At 35.1% G+C, this 21370-nt stretch overlaps 1 protein-coding gene across 1 annotated transcript in view; it reads left to right on the top strand.

The window, feature by feature from the left end:
- Positions 1-21370, top strand: part of dpy (fibrillin-like protein dumpy) — a 294688-nt gene that overhangs the window by 248384 nt on the left and 24934 nt on the right. The window contains 7 exon segments of the mRNA XM_089597931.1: positions 9097-9108; positions 11637-11900; positions 12957-13145; positions 13293-13658; positions 16355-16555; positions 16706-16903; positions 16987-17181. Of these exon segments, the coding sequence (XP_089454057.1) occupies positions 9097-9108; positions 11637-11900; positions 12957-13145; positions 13293-13658; positions 16355-16555; positions 16706-16903; positions 16987-17181 (1425 nt within the window).

Raw genomic sequence — 21370 nt, 5'->3', positions numbered from 1 at the left:
GGGCGCGATTGTTGTATGTTGGTGCCCGAGTCGCGTATGATGTTTTTCTTACCAAGGGCGCAAAGTGAAATTTTGTGCCCGTGGGCATACTTTGCGCCCGGTAAATAACTTTTGGGCCCGGGGGGCGCAAATAACTTTTTTGCCCGTGGACCCAAAGTAATTCCAAGGGCGCAAAGTGTGACCCGAGGGTGCAAAGCGGCAGTTGCAGTTTGGGCCCATGAGTGGACACCATTTATCCGTAAGTGTATTTTTAAATACGTTGTTTAATTTGTTTTTTTTTTTTTTTTGACAGTTGCATTTTCCTTTCATTTGTTGCTATTTTTTCCAAAATTTTTTTTTTACATGGGAATACAATAGTTTCAACAATTCATTTTTAAGGGTTGCAAAATATGACAACCAATTATTTGTACAATGATCTATCTCTCCGAATGTTTTATACAGCCAATTACCTTATAAAAATTTTTGACTTACGTATTCTTCTCTTTTTTCTCTTTTTTGAATGCACTTAATAGGGGATGACTGGGGTATCGTATAATAAAAATAAATCGCATGTATGTTTCATTTAGCATACTTTTTAATTTCATTTTTTTTGTATTGCAATTGTTTATTATTATTTCTGCATTTTATACATTTATACATTTATACATATTCTTAAATTTCAATTTCCATTTTTTTTTATTTTACGTGGCGCGTTCGAGGGCCATGGATACTAAAAGGTAGGTTACATGTGTTTTCTTTCCTTTTTACAAATACGTATGCACTATTTTTTTGTGACTCTCATTTTTCTAAATCAATTATCAAATTTCGTGGCGCGTCCGAGGTCCATGGAAGAGAAAAAGTTCTCGAGAGCAGAAGTGCTTATTTTCAAGTCTATTCTTGCCCTATAATTTTCTATAATTATACTATCTGTAAGTTAACGTTAAGGTGAAGAGCAAATTCTTTTAATGTACAGGCCTTTTTAATTTTATTCGTATTTCCTCGTTTCTCTGTAATTTCACATTATGGTTCCTGTAATGACTGTCTTATACGGGCCTCTGTACTGATCGTCGTATTTCTCTTTAGATAGCTCTTTTAATATGCTATATACCATTTTGTCTTTCATAAGAAAATTTGTATTCAGCGTCCTGTCATGGTAGTACTTCGACCGGTATTTGTTTTGTCTTTGGGTCATTCCTTCTAATGTTCGTGATATTGTGAGTATTCTCGCTATTTTTTGCAATAACTCTGTGTATGTTGGGCTTGCCTCTGGTCTCTAGGCTTGATGGGAGTTTTGTCTGCTGACCAAATATAAGTTTGCAACGTTTGTATCCTGTGCTCTGACGTATTGTAAGCAATCATACACAATGGCAGTAGATCGTCCCATTTTTCGGTCTCACTGATGTAAGCTTCCAAGTATTTTGTTAGGACATGGTGCATACTATCTTTTTTGTATCAAGCACGCTTTCTGTCATCGTCATGAATACTAGATTATCTACATAATGAAATATTTAAATCGTCTCTCGGTAGCCATGGTGGTTTTTCGTGTGGTAACTCTGTTCTGCACACTGTGTACTTCTTAAGCCCTAAAACGTTCGATAGTACACTTTCATTGTTTAGTGAGTCTGAGCTACTCAAGGAGACAGGGGGTGGTGGTAGATTGGGTGGGGGCGTGTCCCCATCTTCGTGAATACCCTCGTGTATGGAGCTATTTTTACGTTACTCAGTTTTCTTATCCCTTTTCTCTTTTTTCTCTAGTGGCTTGTTTATCTCGATTTCTCAATTCATCTCAACGTCTGGTTTATCACTGACCAGCGATCCCGTCCCATTTGGATTTTGTTCTTCTTCACTTTGCTCATTTACGGCAACGAGTGGCCTGAAGTGATTATTAAGGAGATGCAAGTGTTCATACTCCTCATAGACATTTACTGTAAGACTTTTGAAAATTTACCATTTCAACCCCTTCTTAGTAACCCTGCAGATGTATACAAACATTTTTCTAAATTCCTACGTGAACAGAAATATACAGTCATTGTTATTACATTGTATATCAGATTGCAAGATTTTTTCTTCCTTCTCCAAGTCAACACACGTATTATTCCACTTTAAATACCGTTGCATATCTCGCAGTTTTTGTGCTCTCAATAGCAAGTTGCAGAAAACAATAAGTGAGTCAAACAGGCAGTTACCCGGTATTACTACTGGAAATTCCTCGATAGGTTTCAAAATAGTATTTAGACTCCACGAAATTCTATCTCAAATTAAGCGTGGTTGTATTTTCACCTTTTATTTTATTTTCTTTTTTTCTTATGTCCTTCCATTATATCATTTATTATATTTTCGTCTCCCGATGTGTTCATATTTACTTGTAATAGCTCATGTAGAATATTTTCATTGCTTACGTAATTATCTTTATCTCCTGAGCTTGTTCTTTAATTCCTTCGAAATCCGTCCAGGCCTGTTTGAATTAATAGCCGTACTTTCCGTCAGATAGCTCAGAAGTTGATTGGAGGTAGTATCAGATTCCCAAGCATCTATTCTGGAAACCTTTAAAATCTTGGCACCAAACATATAGGCTAACTTTCATCTGAAAATTGTCTATTGAGTCGTCAAGTATCACACCAATGTTTTCGTTTAACTTGGCACCATTTTCTGGGCTTTATTTTTCACGTATACACCGTCGTATCTTATTTATCTGTTTCTCACTTACACTCTTACCAGGTGGCTCACTCTACACCCTTCTTTTCGGTATTTGTCGGCTCGATCTGACCGTACTCGGTATAGTTGGATGCTGTTTGTAATTTTGTTGGAGCACACCTTGTACGTAAGCTTAGGCCTTTCGGTTATTCTCTTTCTCTTTTTTTTTTTTCATTCTCACTTGACATACCTGCGCCCACACTTGTCTTCTCTAGGTATCTGTAGGGTCGAGGATTCTCTCTTTCTTGTCGACCAACTCTGCAGCCAGAGTGCCAGGTGATGACCCCAGCGCCTATCTTTATTTACATTTATTTTTATAACATCTGTACCTACCGTCTTTGTCCCTTTTTGTCCGTAATTTGAATATTCGTGCGGGTGGTGCACTCACGTCGCAACATCCCTCTTTCTTTTGCTCTTCCGCCAGTTCATACAATTCTCGGTGCGACAGTTACGAATTTTTCTGTCCTTCTTCTATTACAGGATTTCGAGAGTGTGCATCCGGTGATCTATTTGAAATACCTGGACGATTTATTACATCAAACTCGTAGCCTCGCAACTCTGTTTTTAATCTATTAAATCTTATTTCAGATTTTTTTTAAGTAAAAAAATGTTTAAGCGGCTCGTGGTCTGTAATTACAGTAAATCTGCTGTCCAACAGATAGGATCTGAATTATTCCTTTGCAAATACTATTTCTAATCATTCCTTTTCATATGTTGGGTACCGGAGCTCGCTACCCTTCAAGCATCTTGATGCATACTCACGTGGGTGATATTTACATACTTCACCTTGGCTGAAGATTGTCCCTTTTGCGTAATCTGACACATCTATTGTTACGATGAATGTTTTTTATAAGTCAGGAGCTGTAAAAACAGGTTTGTTGAAAAGAGCGTCCACTAGTATATTAAATGCTTGATCTTGTTGTTCCACCAGTTCAAATCTGTTCCATTCTTCAAGAGCATGGATAGAGGTTGGGCAATTGTGCATAAGTTTTAATTAATCTTCTATAATAACCAGCAAATCTGAAAAATTGTTCAATCTTTTTCGCATTTATATCGTCTAGATATAATTTTACCTCGTGGATTTGCAGTCCTGCTAGTACTAGTGTTATTGCTCGTAAAAACGTGTTTGGAGAGTTGGTTTAACCCATAGGCATTCTTTTGTACTGGTAAAAAAGAAGTCATGGGGGACCACATGTAGGGTACACAAAAAATTTTCAAGGAAAAACTTTATAGATCCTAACATTTGGTAAGCTCCAAGTGTTACGCCTTTTTTTCTTAATTTTTCCCTACTGTCTAACGCTACTCTGAAATCAAAAAAATTTCTTTAAATTATTGAGATATCCACGTCCACATATAAAATGAAGCACCTTTTATTTAGAAGGGCTTTTTAAAATTACTGTAGGTGGTGTACACCCTATCTTAGATCAATTTATTCTTGATGTGCAAAATAACTGGTGCTTATCGTTTTTCTGAGACTTAGAATTTTTTCCTTCACTCGTAAGTCATTTCATTATAGCTTTTTCATTACGTTCGAGCTCCATACATATTTTCTCCCTGTATTTTATGTGACGCGACATATCTGCGATGTGAACCCACCTGTTGCACCGCCCTCGTGACAATCGATGAAACTGACGAGAGGCAGGTAAACAAACCAAAATAACATGGCCTGATGCCACTGTCAGCCACACACTATCATTTTAGAGGTTATGCGTTTGCCCATCTTACAAGCAACTATCCACTTCTGGCATTGTTTTTTATCTTTTGAAAATCGATGTACGTAGGATCCTCTTTTAAATTTATACTGGAGAACACTGCACCAATGTGTAGGCTGTTCTCGGCTGTTTTTTTATTAGAGATTCAACTTTTTCTCCAACGGCTCCTATGTTGTTTCAGTTTGTTCACCTGCCTCTAGTCAGTTTCACTGATTGTCACGAGGGCGGCACAACAGGCGGGCTCACATTGTGAACAGCGCATGTCTTTTCCTTTGCTTCCCAATCGTGCATCAATTGATTTATGTTGTCAGCGACTACCCCAACTGTACACCACATAGTATAAGTCTCCAATACATTATGCTTACTCTTAATTACACTCTTTTTGAATGCACTTAACTCTCTCGTTAAATTCTTTATTTATTGCGCTGTTATGTTCGACTGTTAAAGAACACGTCAAATATCCTGAGAGTTTAAATGCTTATTCTTGGAGCCGTTCCACCTAGTATCCTGCTTATTTATATAATGTTCATCATAGTAATTATTATTACCGATCCCATAAGGGCTGTGACCTCCTCCCTTGCCAAAATTATCATTTCTTCTGTCGTTATGTTTATCATAATTATCCCTTCTATAAGTACCTCTATTATATTGCCCTCGGTACACGCCAAAACTTCTATGGTCATTGGCCCTTTGGCAGTTCTAATTATCATGATCATTATTGACGACAGGACCGAGGGAAGTGATAGAACATGCGTGAATTAAAACAAAAAAACTAAACCAAAGGAGTTAACTAGTATCAACGAATTTCTTTTATTCATGTTAGATTATTAAATGGGGCTGACGCCAACACCTACCTTTCTAGACCGCAGTCAGTGAGCAACTGCTCGTTTCGCTCGCACGCCTCCTCATCCCCGCACGCCACTGAACTCTCCCTTTTCCCTCTACCCTCGCTTATACAAAATTACCTATCTGTCGACGCCAGCACACTTAACTACAATACACACTTACATTTATTTTATATTACCATACGAGAAACGGACTGAGACCGGCGCACCCGTGTATTTTACATTACCTTAAATCTGAGGTAGAGTACCTGTCACCTACACGGCATAGTCTGTCTATGACATTCCTATCCAGGTTTCGTTCCTAATTAACTAGCCGCTTTAGGGCGCAGGAACTCATAATTTTAACTTATGACGTAACAGCAAGCAAAGACTTTACTCTACCCTGTTGGTCGGCACACTATCCCGGTGCTTTGCTAAATTTTCTCGTGCTTTATTCCAGTTTCTAGTCCGTCACTCGTGTACAACTTAAGTTACATATAAGTTAAAAAATAGAACATACTTTTTTTCACTGACTATCGTATATAGCTAAGTCCCTATAACTCTAGCCCTTAGCTATATAGGTCCTTACTTTTTTAATTGAAAAGAGTTTCATTCGTAACAATCATTATTTTTATTGTAATGCTTCTCATAACTGATTTCTTTCTTTATTTCCTCAGAAAGTTTTAGATTTTTTCTCCATGTCTTGCCATGATTGTTCGTACCTGCTGATAGAGCGTGTACCAATATTTGTCTTTACGGGTGTCACTTCATTCATCTATATCCGCTATTGCTATCGGTGGTTTGCTATTGATGAGGCCTACCATTACATTTCGTTGTCTTTTAAGATAGTTCGCATTATATTTTCTTTCCTGATTGCCTATTGTTTCCCTCCACAGACTCATTTCATTATCTATAGTGATAGCTGCCTAAATGGCTTTCTCTAATGGGTCTGGCTTACAGCCCAGTACATTTTAGCTACAGGGAGTACTTAAGCCACAAATAAAGTGTCACAATGCCTTTTTATCTGGCTTTGTTTTTGCCGCAACTTTTTCAGTCTGTGACATATAAGGGGCTTACCTCGTGTGACATCATGATACTGTTATAAAGCCGTTGGACGCATCCGCAATAATTCACAACCGACTCTTATTCACATTGCGTTATTGTTTTAATCTGAGACAGTAAGTTGTTGATTCCTTCTGTGTTGCTGAGTTTTCTGAAGAGGGCTGATAAAAATTAGTCTGTATGATTAAAATATTAAATAGAGATAAACATGTGCCGCACTGATTTTCTGTTAGTCCTCTTAAGAAGGTAGTGTCATTGTGTACAGTCAATGCGTGTTCTGAAATACATTATGTGTTCCGAAACAGACAAGTGAAAATAAATGTGGCAACTAAAATAATAAAATAAAAATGTACCGTATGAGGAGAAAACTCTCTGTGTATCTAAACGTATACGTATAGATATAATGAGAGTTACGTAGTTATTTTTTTCCTTTGGTGAATTCGTTCATGAAGGTTGAAACAGCGTTTTGAACGTATACGGAGTGCCGTTTAACCCTACTTTGAGCTGTTTGTTTCAGCTGTTGCTGCTGCTGCGCTACTGCTGCTGATGCTCAGAGATAAACAAACAGCTCAAAGTAGGGTTAAACGGCACTCCATATACGTTCAAAACGCTGTTTCAACCTTCATGAACGAATTCACCAAAGGAAAAAAATAACTACGTAACTCTCATTATGTCAGTAACATGGAATTAACAATCTTTTTAAGCTCAATATCTTTTTAAGTGCGAAAAAAAATAAAAACAAGATTCCTCCCATAAGACCGGTGTTATTTCTCCTCTATATTAGTCATATATATACTGAGGTCACGTGGTAGAGGCACAATCCCAATAGAGACAATCACGTTTGCTGGAAACTTCAAACAAAAAAGAGTTTAATTTGATAATAAAACTACTGTCTTCTTGCTCCTTTGCCATAATTAAGGAAATTTAAATGAAAAAACTTGGAATCTTGGAGCATGGCTACTTAAATAGCCATGCTCCAAGATTCCAAGTTTTTTCATTTAAATTTCCTAAAAAAGAGTTTACTTTAGAAGCTTACCGGACCTTTTTAGGGTCATTAGACGTCGAACTACTTCAGCAACAAATATATTGCAACCTAAAAAAGTTGAAAAAAATAGCCTTCAGGGCTCACAAAAGTCTTAAAAGTCGCAAGAAGTCGAATTGGAAGGAAAACTTTACATGCATCTCACAAATACAATTTTGTGTGTCAAGAAAATGACGCTGAAAATTTATTAAGATTAAAGCAGCATCAAAATTGATCAATACAGAATTTAATAAATGAAAGATAAGCTTTCCACTATAACCCTCAGTATTCTCTTGAATTTTCCAGATTTTTAAATAGGGAGGATATGTATTTGTATATTTGTGGCTATAAAAATTGTAGAGATTAAGTTCTATGACTTTGTTGCTGTGGTAATCAAGTTGTGAAATAAGAGAAAACACATCTTTTTAGTATATATTTTTTGTGCGTTTTAAATCCTTGCAGCTTTAAAAAACAGCCCTGTTTATAAATTATACGGGAGAAACTGCAAATCAACGGCCTTTTAGGGCCAACGATTATTTTGAGGCATAAGGAGTACGCGGTACTTTTCTGCACAATTATATTTTTTTCACTTTCTTACAGCTTTTTACTTGATCAAATAAGCTATATGGATTCCAAACAAACATGTTTTTAATAAGAAAATTTTTGTTCTGAGAAGTGTCAGAAATAGATGTAAAATTTTTAACTGAAAATGTTTCACATTACATTTCAACACATCACGGTGTTCCATTTAGTGAACGGGGGGGGGGCGCTAATTCTACATATAATTGTTAGCTTGTACAAACTTTTTCAAAGGTTTCCTAAATTTTTTTATTTTGTGACACTACCCTCTTAATCTGCTTCCTGAAATTCCGATAAAATATTTTTTGTATTGATAGGGGACCGCCTAATTTGTCATATTGATTATTTTTTTGAACAACGGAAAATGTGTGGGGTCTCCGTTCAATGTAGGGTACCTTTTGCTGCGTTGTTTAAGTATCCTAATGTATTGAAATTCGGCTTTGGAGCCAACGGTGTTTTTGTTTGCTGCCTAGTACTAGAGACAAATTGCATAGCTTGATGCTGGGGATTTTCCCGTATGATACTTTGTATCTGGTGAAAAAATTACGACTGTTTATTGATCGAAGTGGTTAGTCAGTCAAACAAGGGAAAAGGATTTTCCCTATTTTTACACATGTTTTGGTAATTTTCTTCTTATCTAAACCTTAGCTTATCTGTCTTATTTTTTTATGTATGATAGTTATAATTTTTGTCCTTTGAATACGGAGGTGACCAATTGCAGAATGGGACAAAAGCTTGTTTAAAATTCGTATTTTCTTTCTCTAGCATTATGGTACACTTTTTCTGCCAACTTGTTTGGTCTAGCCCTTCCATATTTACTTGATTAAGTTTCCTATCTACACTTATTTTTTTTGTGATCGCATTCTTCTTTAATTCTAATTTTTCTGAACCACTTTCCAACACCTCTATTACTGCTGTTTCATTTATTGCCTTCACTGATCTCGCAATGGAATTTTTCTTAAATTAAGTTTGAGGTTTCATTTTTTTCAAAATTCTAAGTTTAAGGATTTGATTTTTTCCATCTATCTTTTCCCAGAGTGCACACGATTCAGGGTAATGTTTAAGCATCATCGTCATTGTATCTGATTATTTTTGTCACGAAAACGCATCGTTAAAACCAGCTCTTATGTTGTCTATTTCTTTCTCGAGGTCACACGGTTTTTTCTGTTGTTGTAGGACTGGTATGTGCTTAATTAAATTAGTCGAGATCAGTTTACGTACGGAGAGAAGAGCGTGAGTAAACGTTGTCATTTTATAGTTCGTTTTTTTAGTCTATTAGATTGATTGGAACTAGTGGTACTTAGTTTATTTATTTTTTTATTAATTTATTAATGCGCTGCTCCCTGTACGAAACAACCCCGAAGGACAATAAGGGTATATTTGAGTAAAATAAAAAAAAAATATTACTTACTTTCAGGCAAAGAACGAAATGATGAGCGTCAGTACAACGTTAGTCAACAATTTGATGATGAGTCCTTTTGTGAGTGGTTGTTGTGTAACAGACGATGATCTTAGTTTTTATATGTATGTTGTATATATACTCCGCGTTCTAGAACTTCTTGGTTACTGCTGGGTTACTCCACACTGCTTAAAATAGGATATTAATTATTGCGTTACAAAGCCTTTCAATGTATTTAAATACTGTAGTAATAATAAACAAACGTGAAAAATTACATGCTAATTTTTTTAGTCCACTTCCACCATTTGTAAAAAGCTGAAAAAATTTACGATAATGTAACTAAATGTATATTTAACAAAAATTGTTTTTTGCCATACCAAGGGTTTTTTCTTGAATATTTTTAGCATTTCAACGTAACCAAAAATGTTAATTTGGTGTTGAAATTTCTCGGAAAATTTTATACATGTTTTATGTGAAGTGCCTTTTTTTAAATTTTTTTCGATTTTTCATATCAGATTAGCTAAGAATATTTTTAAAAAAACGAAAAAACACGTTTTGACTGATCACACCTCCCGAGAGTGGTCAAGAGACCACAAATTGGGCATAAAAAAAATCTTTTTATACTAATTTTCGATCCACAAAGCTCAAGTCAAAAAGTCGCTAAGGGCACTTTAACCCTTCCTCCCTTACTAGGTTAGACCCTTTATTTTCTTGTTCTGACCCATACATTTTTTTAATAAACTCATGTCTATACTAATATTGTTATTTGTATATATATATATATTTTTTTTTATATTATAGTGCTCTACGTCTGGCTCCTTTTAATAAGGGCACTACTATGGGCACTTAGCACTTGGGAAAGGGACAAGGAAAGGGATGGGAGGCCTCCCATTACTGGTAGGGGAAGATTAGGCAATTATTGCTGCGAGAAGGTCACCTAAACTCTCCTCGAGGAGCATTGCGTGGTGAAAAAGCACATGTGAAAAATCACAGAGGTACTTGCCCGAAAAGTCGCACTGGCCGGGAATTGAACCACGGTCTCCCGCGTGCCAATCCACGACCTAGCTGACTGAGCCACCGCGCGCTCTTTGTATATATATATGCGTGTGTGTGCGTGCATGTGGGTATGTGCGTGAGTATGGGTATGTGCGTGCGTGCACACGTAAAAACTGACTTATGCAAACTCTACGCACTTTTAAGATATTTACTTATAACATTCAAAACTTATGCCGACAGTCAGCGTAAGTCAGTAAAAGTCTGCATAAATAAGCTTTTTGTTTGTAGAGTGTCAGCATAAGTCAGAATACTCATATATATATTTCCACATTTCTAAATTTTTGCCTCTGTATTTCTGTCTAAATACGTACCCTTGGACATTAAACTCTTTCACTAAGTTTCATAACTTATTGACTTCATAATAAAAAAAGTAAGTTTCTGTCAGAAGACTGAAGAGTCAGAATATTTACTATTCAGTTAAAATATCGGAGATAATAATAAAACAATGTAATTGTATGGTTGGACAGGTAAATTACTTAAAAATTTAGCGAAAAAGTAAGAAGATGGCACATTAAATTTTCACTACGAGTTTGTCTTTTTGTAAATATATGATTTAGTTATAAGCTCATTAAAACGATTTCTTCTTAAATTGTTTGGGAAAAAAGTTATGAGCAATTTTGTTTTAGTAAATAAAGATTGATACAATCGAAAGAAAAATATTGTATGTTGTGTAAGCAATTACATGTAACCAATTAAAACCGAATAAAAAAAAAAAGTTTTGTATGATACCTTGGGGTTTTTTTTACTATAAACATCACATAAACATATAGTACAGTAATAACTAATTTCATGATCAATGTCTAGGTCTACGTTCAAGGTGTAGTTTCTTACTTACTGCATATTAAATATTTAAATAGCAATATTTCTGAGCTAGCTGATTTGATACATAATAAAATTTTTGTATGTGACTTTTCAAGAGCGATTTCAAACCCTTATTAACGTAGAAAGTTTTTTATTTATTGTACATAACAATGTCTAATGTGTCCTAAATTTTTAGCAAGAAACAAATCGTACGTATAAACTTCCTTTTCAATGTGAAGTCTTTAAATTCATTTTGTATTTAATACTCTATTAAAAACAAAACTAAAAAATTCTTTACCTTGTTTTTACTTAAAAAAAATTCTCGTGCGTTTGTAAGTAACTCTTATAATACGTATTTTAATAAAAACAAAAAAAAGTTTTAGAAAACTATATTCTAATAATATGTTAGTATTAGTTTCTTATAAAAATCATTATATCACGAAAAATAAAAAATTAAGTAGCACATACCACTATATAAAATAAATAATTTTTCCATATAACAGAGCCAGATCCATGTAATCCTAGTCCATGCTCGAGCAACGGAGAATGCCTTGTGCGCAATGGAGTACCATACTGCACATATCCTGAGTGTGTTGTTAACTCTGATTGTTCACGAGACAGAGCTTGCTTTTTACAAAAATGTCACGATCCTTGTATCGGTGCTTGCGGTATCAACGCGATTTGCCGTACCATCAATCACAAGGCCATTTGCTCATGCTCAACAGGATTCATGGGTAATGCATTCTTAGAATGTCGAGCTGTAGTCGAACAACGTAAGTGTATTAAACACGCACATATTACTCTCTTTTGATGAAAAAATTTTGAAACTATCGATGCGGTTGTCATTTTTATAAAAAATTTTTGAATGCAAAAATATACCAATAATTTAATGATACAATAGAAATGAAAATGATATAGCAGTTTAATTAGTGTAATAGACAAGCTTACTGCATGCAAGGCACAATTGTATAATTTGTACAATATCAGTTTTTCTATTGAAAAGTATTCTTCAAATTTAAATATACTTACGGATTTGAATAAAAAAAAAATTAGTAATTCATTGTACTCCTGCGGTTCTGTCGTTTTGTAAGTATACGAGGAATGGTGCTTCAAATAGACACGTGTATTTAGTATTATAACATTTTTATTTTGATAAAGTTTCAAGCTTATATACTAATATTGTAAATGAAATACACTGATAAAGTGTTTATAAGAATTTAATGTTTCAATACTTAAATTTTAATCCATACCTTTTTTTCAACATATATTACTTATAATGCTAAGTAGCGAGAAATTATACGATAAAGATACTCTAACGTAAATTTATGTAGGATATCTACTAAATGAGCAGAAAAATCGTATTTGTTTTTATTCTGGCCTAATGACGTAAATTCTTAAACTTTTGTATTTGTATTAGTAATGTAGTTTTTTGCGGAAAACCGGAACCCGGCAAAGTCATTTGTGAAAGTGGGACATTTTAAATGATACAAGTAATTCTGTTTAATTTAAGTAAAACTGTTTTGTAATCGTGAACATATCCTTATTTTTTATAATTTATCTCAATTGTAGCTATTTTAAAAACTATTTTTCTTTTTTTTAATAATGGAGCCTTTTTTCTCGTGTACTGTGAATATGGTACTTAATAAAAAGCCTTAACTTAATTACAGTTTTTAGCTAATTAGATTAATAGATTAAGTAACATACTAAGTAATCCAATTGTTTAGAGCTATATGCACAGATCAAAAATCTAGGTGATAAAATTTTACACTTTTAGCGTTTGTAAAAATACAAGGAGCTCTGTATAACGAAAATATTATTTCATTTTTCAGTGATACAGCCGGAATGTAGGGATAACTCGGATTGTATAAATGATAAGACATGCTACAATCAAAAGTGCGTCAGTCCGTGCTCACTCGATACCTGCGGACAAAACAGCCAGTGTCATGTTCAACTCCACAGGGCTGTTTGCATTTGTTCAGAAGGATATACTGGAAATCCGCATCAGTACTGTAGAGAACGTAAGAAACGTTATTCAAATGTAATGATAACTACGTTGGAAAAATATATTTTTATTGCGATTTAAAAGATTAAGTTTTTGTGAATACTAACATACCGAGTCAATTATTGTAAAAGAATTAAAAAACTGACTTTAAATTACATTCCAGTTGGCTGCCGTAGCAATGACGAATGTCCTCTCAGTCAGTCCTGCATTAATAGCCAGTGTATCGACTCCTGTTTGGTTACTCAGTGTGGCCTAAACGCACTTTGCCAAGTCGATGGTTACCACAAAGGCCGATGCTACTGCCAGGATGGCTACTTTGGCAATCCTTACGAGCATTGTAAGAGACCTCAGTGCACAATGGATCAAGAGTGTGCTTATAACTTGGCCTGTCGAGATCAGCGCTGTGTTGATCCCTGTGATTGCCCTAACGGTGCTGAGTGTTTCGTAGTTAACCACAGACCAGTTTGTCGCTGTCCACCTGGTTATACTGGTGATGCTTACTCTGGATGTATCAAGGGTAAAATAACTCGTTTTTGAAACTTAATATATAGATCTTGTTTTAAATCATTCGTTTAAACTATGTTATCTTGTTTTTAAAGCACCGTACTCTGTTAGTGTAATAGCACAACTCTAATAAAATTGGCAACAGATAGTTTATAACTTAACGAACCAATATTAACTGAAAGATACTTTTTTTTCTCAACGTTTTGTACGATTTTACATCAGATGCTTACTGTATCGCTTTCTCTCTCTCATATATTATATGACATATATAATATTAAAACATATTGTATATCCATATATTTATAAATAATGTGTGCATTTTTCATAATACATCCCCGTCGGAGAACATTGCTGGTAATAAGAAATAACTTGTACATCCATAAGCGTGCGTATATGTATTGTAATGGGGTGTCGACACTCGCTTACGGCTCTCATAGCCACTAATTAATAAAATTGAAGTGCTATGACCAAGACTGTGTTTCCTGGGTATCCACGGTGACATACTCACGTTACAACGTGGACAGAGAGTTTGTTTAACCCTCGGTCACGTCTGCTTGCTCAGTGGCCAGCTTAACCCTAGACTAACTCAGGATGCTCTCACGTCGGTGTTTATGCACGAGCCCATAGAGGTGACAGGATAAGGCCAGCGCTCGGCTTACAACTTCTTTCCAAATAGCTATACCTAATCTCTTCAGACTTAATAGCCAAGAGCATCTCGCGCTAATATGCATATCAAGACGCTTCCCGAACGGAAATTGTAAGTAGGCGATCAGTAGGGCCTACTTAGGCTGCCTCTCTTGCCAACTGAGGTCCTACATTGGCAACGTCAGGTGGCGTTTGGTAGGCCCTAAGTAGGCTGCCTCCATTGACGTAACATAACCACACCTTTCAATCGATGAATATAGATATGTACATATGAGAATACACAGTGTATTATAATTGAACAAAAGTCATGCTTTATTTCAAACGAATCATATTTAATTTCTTCATGAAAATTTTCCATCACGGTATTGTTGATCACGTGTACTTACAAAAATATAACCCTAAGATAAACAAAATTTTATGTGAATGAAGATTTAAATGTAACCTTGAAAATATCTCATTCACAATTGATATTAAGTTTACAATATGAACATGTGATTCGTGAGTTAATTCTGAGGAACTATTAAAAAATCACCAAGAAACTAATACATATTAAATGCTCACACTGCAGTTCACTTTTCTTTCATGCAAAAACATATTGATTCAATGAAATGACAGATGAACTTGATTTGACGGTGGACATCCAAATGACAGTGTACAAGCTGTTGAATGTTAAATTTCACAATCTTAGTACGGTTTTCAAATAGTTTTTATTGATACTTTTTGAAGCAACAATTATTATTTCTAATTCAGTACTTTGGAAAACTTTGTTTAGTTGACAACAAAGTTAATGTCGATTGATTTTGTTAGTCTCATATGTATAAGACTACTCATTAATCATTTGTATAGGACTCAATGAAAGAGACTTGTAACTTGTGTACCTGTGTATAATTTTATGCTACAGTTTACACTGCAACTGTAGCTGATACAACTATATATACTACTCGAGAAATAAGATAAAGGTGGGTTATGTAGGCTGCCTAATGAGTACCTCACGCACGCCCCCTGACGCGCCTACTTGTGCCTTCAGTAGGCTGCCTAAGTAGGGCCTCACGAACTAGAGAGGCAACCGACTTTCATTTCTGTTCGGGTTGTCTCTCCTTCTCTCTCTCTCTCTCTCTCTCTCTCTCTCGCATACATTATGATGCTCCCCTCTCTTTCCAGACCTTCTTCCTCGTGGCTTGCGCAGTGTTTAGACAAACGCAAATGACTCTCCTGTACTGATCACCTGTTACAGATATCAATCAGATACATGTATCCGAGACAGAAGGTCAATTTAAAAATATAACCTCTTATTCATTGTGTTTGAGTAAAATATTCATAGAATTAAAAAAAAACTTACAAAAAATATAAATAATATGATGAAAAAATAAGTACAGATATGCATAAATTTCTTTCAAAAGTTGTCTTTAGAACCTTCCGAACACAAAAAAGGCATGCCTAGAAGTCAAAGCCAAAAACGTAAAATATAACAATTTTTACGAGTTTCGTAAGAGCTATAAGATCATTGAGATGCATAAATAAAAATGAATAGATCAATGAAAAAATGTAACATCAAAATTTTTGTTTATTTATAAAATAGAAGTAAAAAATTATAGCACGTCTATGATATTAATACAAACCTGTAAAGAATATTTTTAATCAATTTCATGACAATATTACCTTTAAAATAAAAAAGAAAATATTTATATCTTAAACGAAAAACAAGATAGGCAAAAGTGACAATTTTCACAATTTTCAGTTTTTATTACGTTGAGTCTCATACCAAACTGTTTTAAAGTGTCACTTCTTCGAAGGGTCGTAAGACACACACCTTAGTTTTTTTTTCTACAATCTGTTGTCATACATTGAGTTCATATAAAACATAAATGTAATCCATTGTGTAACTCTCATTTAACTTTCTGAACAATTACACCCACAACACGCGTTTTTTAAAATTTTGTTAATATTCCTGTAACTACTCTGAATTTATTGTACCATCGCATGAAAGTTCGGATAACTTATAATTTATTTAATTTGTCTTTATCTTGAGTTTACAAAACTATAAAAATATTTAACTATTATTTTCAGAAGTTACAGAATACGCAGAATGCAAAGTAGATGCAGACTGCCCAAGCAAATTGGCCTGCTTCAATAGCATTTGTAAAAACCCTTGTGTGGTGTCGCAACCATGTATAAAAAATGCCAAATGCACCGTAATCGACACTTTACCCATGAGAACAATGATATGCGGATGTTTATCTGATTTCATCGGAGACGCAACGAAATCTTGCGTTAAGGGTATGGAGAACAATCTACATTTTATCACTTTATGTTTGTCAAATGTTAAAACTTTTATTTGCATGTTTTAATTTATTAATGTCAATAACAATAATAATAATAATAACAATAATAATAATAATAAGAATAATAACGTTATATTTTACTTAGTGGATACATCGATAGATGATTACTGTCGATCAGACTCCGATTGCCTATTCGATAAGGCTTGTTTAAATAGACATTGTGTCAGTCCTTGCCTTGCCAATCCTTGCGCACACACTGCTGAGTGTCAAGTAAAAAATCATCGCCACGTATGTGAATGCACACCCGGCTTTGTTGGAGATCCATACATCGACTGTTATCCAGGTATTATATTTTTACTTGAAAATAATAATTTGTCATAGACAATAATTTTAGTGATAACTGTACTTATATTTTTATAGTTACAGATACAATACCTCATCCAGAATGTACATCAAATTCGGAATGTCCAGCTGAAAGAGCTTGCATTAACAACTTATGCCAAAACCCATGTATGAACAACCGGTGCGGTTTAAATGCTGAATGTATTACTATTCATCATCATCCAACTTGCCACTGCCAACAAGGATTAGCTGGAAACCCACAAATTCAATGTTTTGAAAGTAAGTTTAAAAATCATTATTACTGTTTAAATATACACTTACATCGTGCATTTGTTATTGGCTGCGGATACACCTCCCTAGACGGGTCAAAATTGGCGGCGTCGTGCTGGATCAATGGCAAAGGAATTTTTTTGCATAAATATGTTCATTAGATCCCACAGATTGAGAAACTTCATGTTGCCACCGCGCAACCTGGTCACAATTTGTTTAAACTAACTTTTTTTAAACAAATTAGTAAAAGTGATTTTTTCGATCTGAAAAAAATATATCCAGTTTCTTTGAGTCATTCTGAACAAAAAACCAATTTGGATATTATAACATTTAAGCTGTTTCCGCGCACGCCCGAGCTGACTCCTAGTACTAGTGTATAACTATATATATCATCGAGTCATCGAGCCCCAGTGCGCCGGCCACGTCGATGAAATATATAGTCATACACTAGTATTGGGAGCTAGCTCGGGCGTGCGCGGAAATAGCTTAAATGTTTATTGTAAAAAAACAATGTTGCCATTACTTTTTTTAATTTTCGTTTTTTGGAAGTTGTAGTGGAAGGTTAACACTTCATGTTTTCGTAGTGTACCTTCCAAAAATATTTTATTTTCATTCCTCACCGACGCTCTGAAAATTGAAAAATTCGCACTTTTCAGATCTTTGGGAATTTTTTGCTCGAAAACTGTGGGGTTTAGGTATATATATATATATATATATATATATATATATATATATATATATATATATATATATATATCTCCAAATTGGTTTTTTGTTCAGAATGACTCAAAGAAACTGAATATATTTTTTTCAGATCGGAAAAATCACTTTTACTAATTTGTTTAAAAAAAAGTTAGTTTAAACAAATTGTGACCAGGTTGCGCGGTGGCAACATGAAGTTTCTTAATCTGTGGGATCTTATGAACATATTTAGGCAAAAGAATTCCTTTGCCATTGATCCAGCACGACGCCGACAATTTTGACTCGTCTACCCAGTACTAACTTATAAAGTAAAAAATTAAGCTGATTTATTTTTTGTCTTGACTTTTGAAATTTTAATGAAAATTTACATTAACAGTAATTTTTAACCTGCTCGTGATTCAAGATATAACGATGGTAGTATCACATTATCGACATACTTGACTACTATCAATTACGTTATGATAAAATTATTTGGTTAAAGTTTTATTTTTGTTCACGTCAAGTATTACAAGCAGCCATTATATGTATTTATAGATAAATTAAATTTTATAATAAGCATTTCACATAGTGAACGCTCACTTTGACAATCTTACCCCTCTTTAACTGTAACAATCGATTAAAGAATCAATAAAACAATATGAAAATAAATATATAAAATAATAGACTTTCGTTGTGAACGTTGTAACGGGGTGTCCGTATTCACTTATGGCCTTGATAGCAACAAATTAATACGAGGGATACTCGGACCGGAACTGTGTTTTCCGGGCACCCGCGGAGACACACTCGCGTTACAACGCGGACAGCGAGTCCGCTTTTCCTCGTTCACGTCTGCTTGCTGAGGGGCCAGATCAGCTCTGGCTCAGCTCAGGACTCTCGCGCGTTGGTGTTTATGCGTGAGCCCGCGGAGGCCGCAGGTTAAGGCCGATGCCCGGCTTACAGCTCCCTTCTGGACGCCAAGATTGCTATGGATAAAACCTGTAAGGAAAGAGTAGCCGGAAGGGCTTCGTGCAAGGGAAGGCTCACGCAAAGAAAAACAAACATTTACTGATCAAAAGAACGGAAACTATATTGTCTGCACTAGTACAAAAGCATACGCGCGCGTGTGTGTGTGTGTATTTCGCTCGATCGCGTTGACGGCAAAGCCTGTACGGTGGAGGAAGGCTTTCCTCTCGGGGCCGACGGCCAGCGATAATTCGACCGGGCACAGAGAGAGATTACGCGACTATTATGATTCTCGCGCACGCACTGCGCTTACCTGGCTTTTCGCAGCCTCTTATTTGCACCTGCTCGCCTAGCAGTTGGCCTCTCAGCAGGAATAATCGACCTGGTGTCTAGTCGGTAAACCTTTTCGTCGACGGAACGTGGCTGCAGGAGCGGGCGAGGCGATGGCGAGGTTGTCCTCTCGTGGCTTGACAAACGTAGCGGGCGAGAGACGCACACGTGTTTTCCCTACCTATACCTAATCCCTTCTGGCCTACTGGCCAAGAGCGTCCCTCGCTAATACTCATATCAAGACGCTTGTCTCTTCTTTCTCTCTCTCTTTCTCACGCATTATCGCGCTCCCTTCTCCTCTCGCTCTCTCTCTGGCCTTTCTTCTCGCGCAGTCTAGATAAGTGTAAACGGCGTTTGAGTATTAACCGCCCGTTACAACGTGTAGGAGAGTGGACGTGCCTCAGAGAGTTTGTTAAGAAATAGTAACGCGTTCAGAAGTTAATTACAGGTATCAATATATAGAGAAATAAATAAATTAGTAGGAAGTGATAAAAAATAGGCAATGAAAGTAGAGTTATAAATATTTCGAAAGATTATAACAGATAAGAGGGCACGAAAGTGATGGACAGTGAGAGCACGTAAAGTTTTTGAACATCAAGTTAGTGAAAGAAACAGAATGATTGCCAAAGAAACAGAACGAGTGCTAACTAAATAGATTACAGACAAAGTAAGATAAAAATAAACTTATTAGTGCTAAAAAACTGTTCATAATTAGTGAAAAAGTTAAGAAAAGTGATGAGTTCAGTAAAACTAAGTAAAGTCAGAAACGAAGGAAATTGGCAAAAAAAAAGAGAAATAGCGAGTAAAACCGATAAAGAAGCCGGACTTGATAGCAGCAATCAAGTTGGTATAGTAGGTTTAAAATTCCCTAATAGTTGTAAGAAGTAAGAAGGAAGGAAAACAGCAACCCGGTTGGAAAAGAAATCAAGCTGCCAAGCTTGATCGCTGAGCTCAATCCAGGCAACCAATATTGGTCCAAGTTTGGCAATAAAATGGTGCACCGGTCAGGGTGCAACTTGACCTGACTTGACTTGACTTGACTACTTCCAAGCCATCACCAATATTAGTCCACGCATGTTTATAATATGAATAGATATATTCACCAAAATTCTTGCGAGGCATATGCAGACATTATTTTCGTGTTGAATATCTATTCATATTACATATATATTCAAACGAATTCTAGCAGTAACTTAGAAGTAGTCAAGCCGAGTCAGGCCAAGTTGTACCCTGACCAACGCACCGTTTCACTGACAAGCTTGGGCCAATATTGGGATCTTGGCAGCCAAGTTTAGGCTTAATTTCCAATAGGAAAACTACTAGAAGTGGTTGGTAAGAAAGACATCCATAGTATCAATTGATTTTCCAGAAAACCCCAAATTTTGAAAATAAAAAAAGATAACAAATGTTACTTTGTCCTTAAATGAAAAATCTGATTTATCATTTAAAGATATAGAAAATCACCTTCTAACCCACAATCAATAAAAAATTAAAAAAAGATAAACTTTAAATTATCAAAAACGGTTAAAACTGGAAGAAATGATACGATAAGGAAAGAAAAATAAAAAAGAAGAAACTTAAAAGAATGACAAAACTCTGGAAAAAAAAGTAAATAAAGAGAATATAGAAAGAAAAATTGAAAAAATCATTTTATGAGCAAGAAAAGAGGGTATGAAAACTGGTGCGAGTCAAAAAAAAAGAGATTTGAAACAATAAAAGAAGAAAATTTGAGAAAAGCAATATCAGTACAAGGAGTTTAAAAGAGCATAATTAGATTTAGAAAAAAAAAAAAAAAAATTGATAAACAAGAATATTGGAATAGAGGATTTATGAATACATTTTATGGAAAAGCGGAAAGGCAAAACGAAAAAGAAGTTATGCTAAAAAACTCAAGAAAACAAAGCATAAGAACCGATTAAACTGTAAAGAATCAAGAAAAGTGGAAAATTAGAAGGTATCGATGAAATAAGATACTCGAGATATATTATATAAATGCATAGAGTATAGGAGAAATAATATTTAAGAACAGCTACAAACGAAGTATATAAAAATAGAACATGAACTAATAAACCTAAAAACAGAAATTTCACAGAAGGACAGGAAAATAGTCATAAAGTTTCGTTGTAAAAGTAAATGTAAAGAAAAATAATAGCATAAAGAAGAGGATATAAAATGCAGAGTTTGCAATTATAACTAGGGAACCTTTAACTAATATTGAAGGTGC

Source organism: Copidosoma floridanum, unplaced genomic scaffold (genome assembly GCF_036245765.1).
Source record: "Copidosoma floridanum isolate Cflo_tuat_1 unplaced genomic scaffold, Cflo_Japanese_pri ptg000040l, whole genome shotgun sequence".
Taxonomy (NCBI): Eukaryota; Metazoa; Arthropoda; class Insecta; order Hymenoptera; family Encyrtidae; genus Copidosoma; species Copidosoma floridanum.
This window is presented reverse-complemented; position numbering and strand designations above follow the sequence as displayed.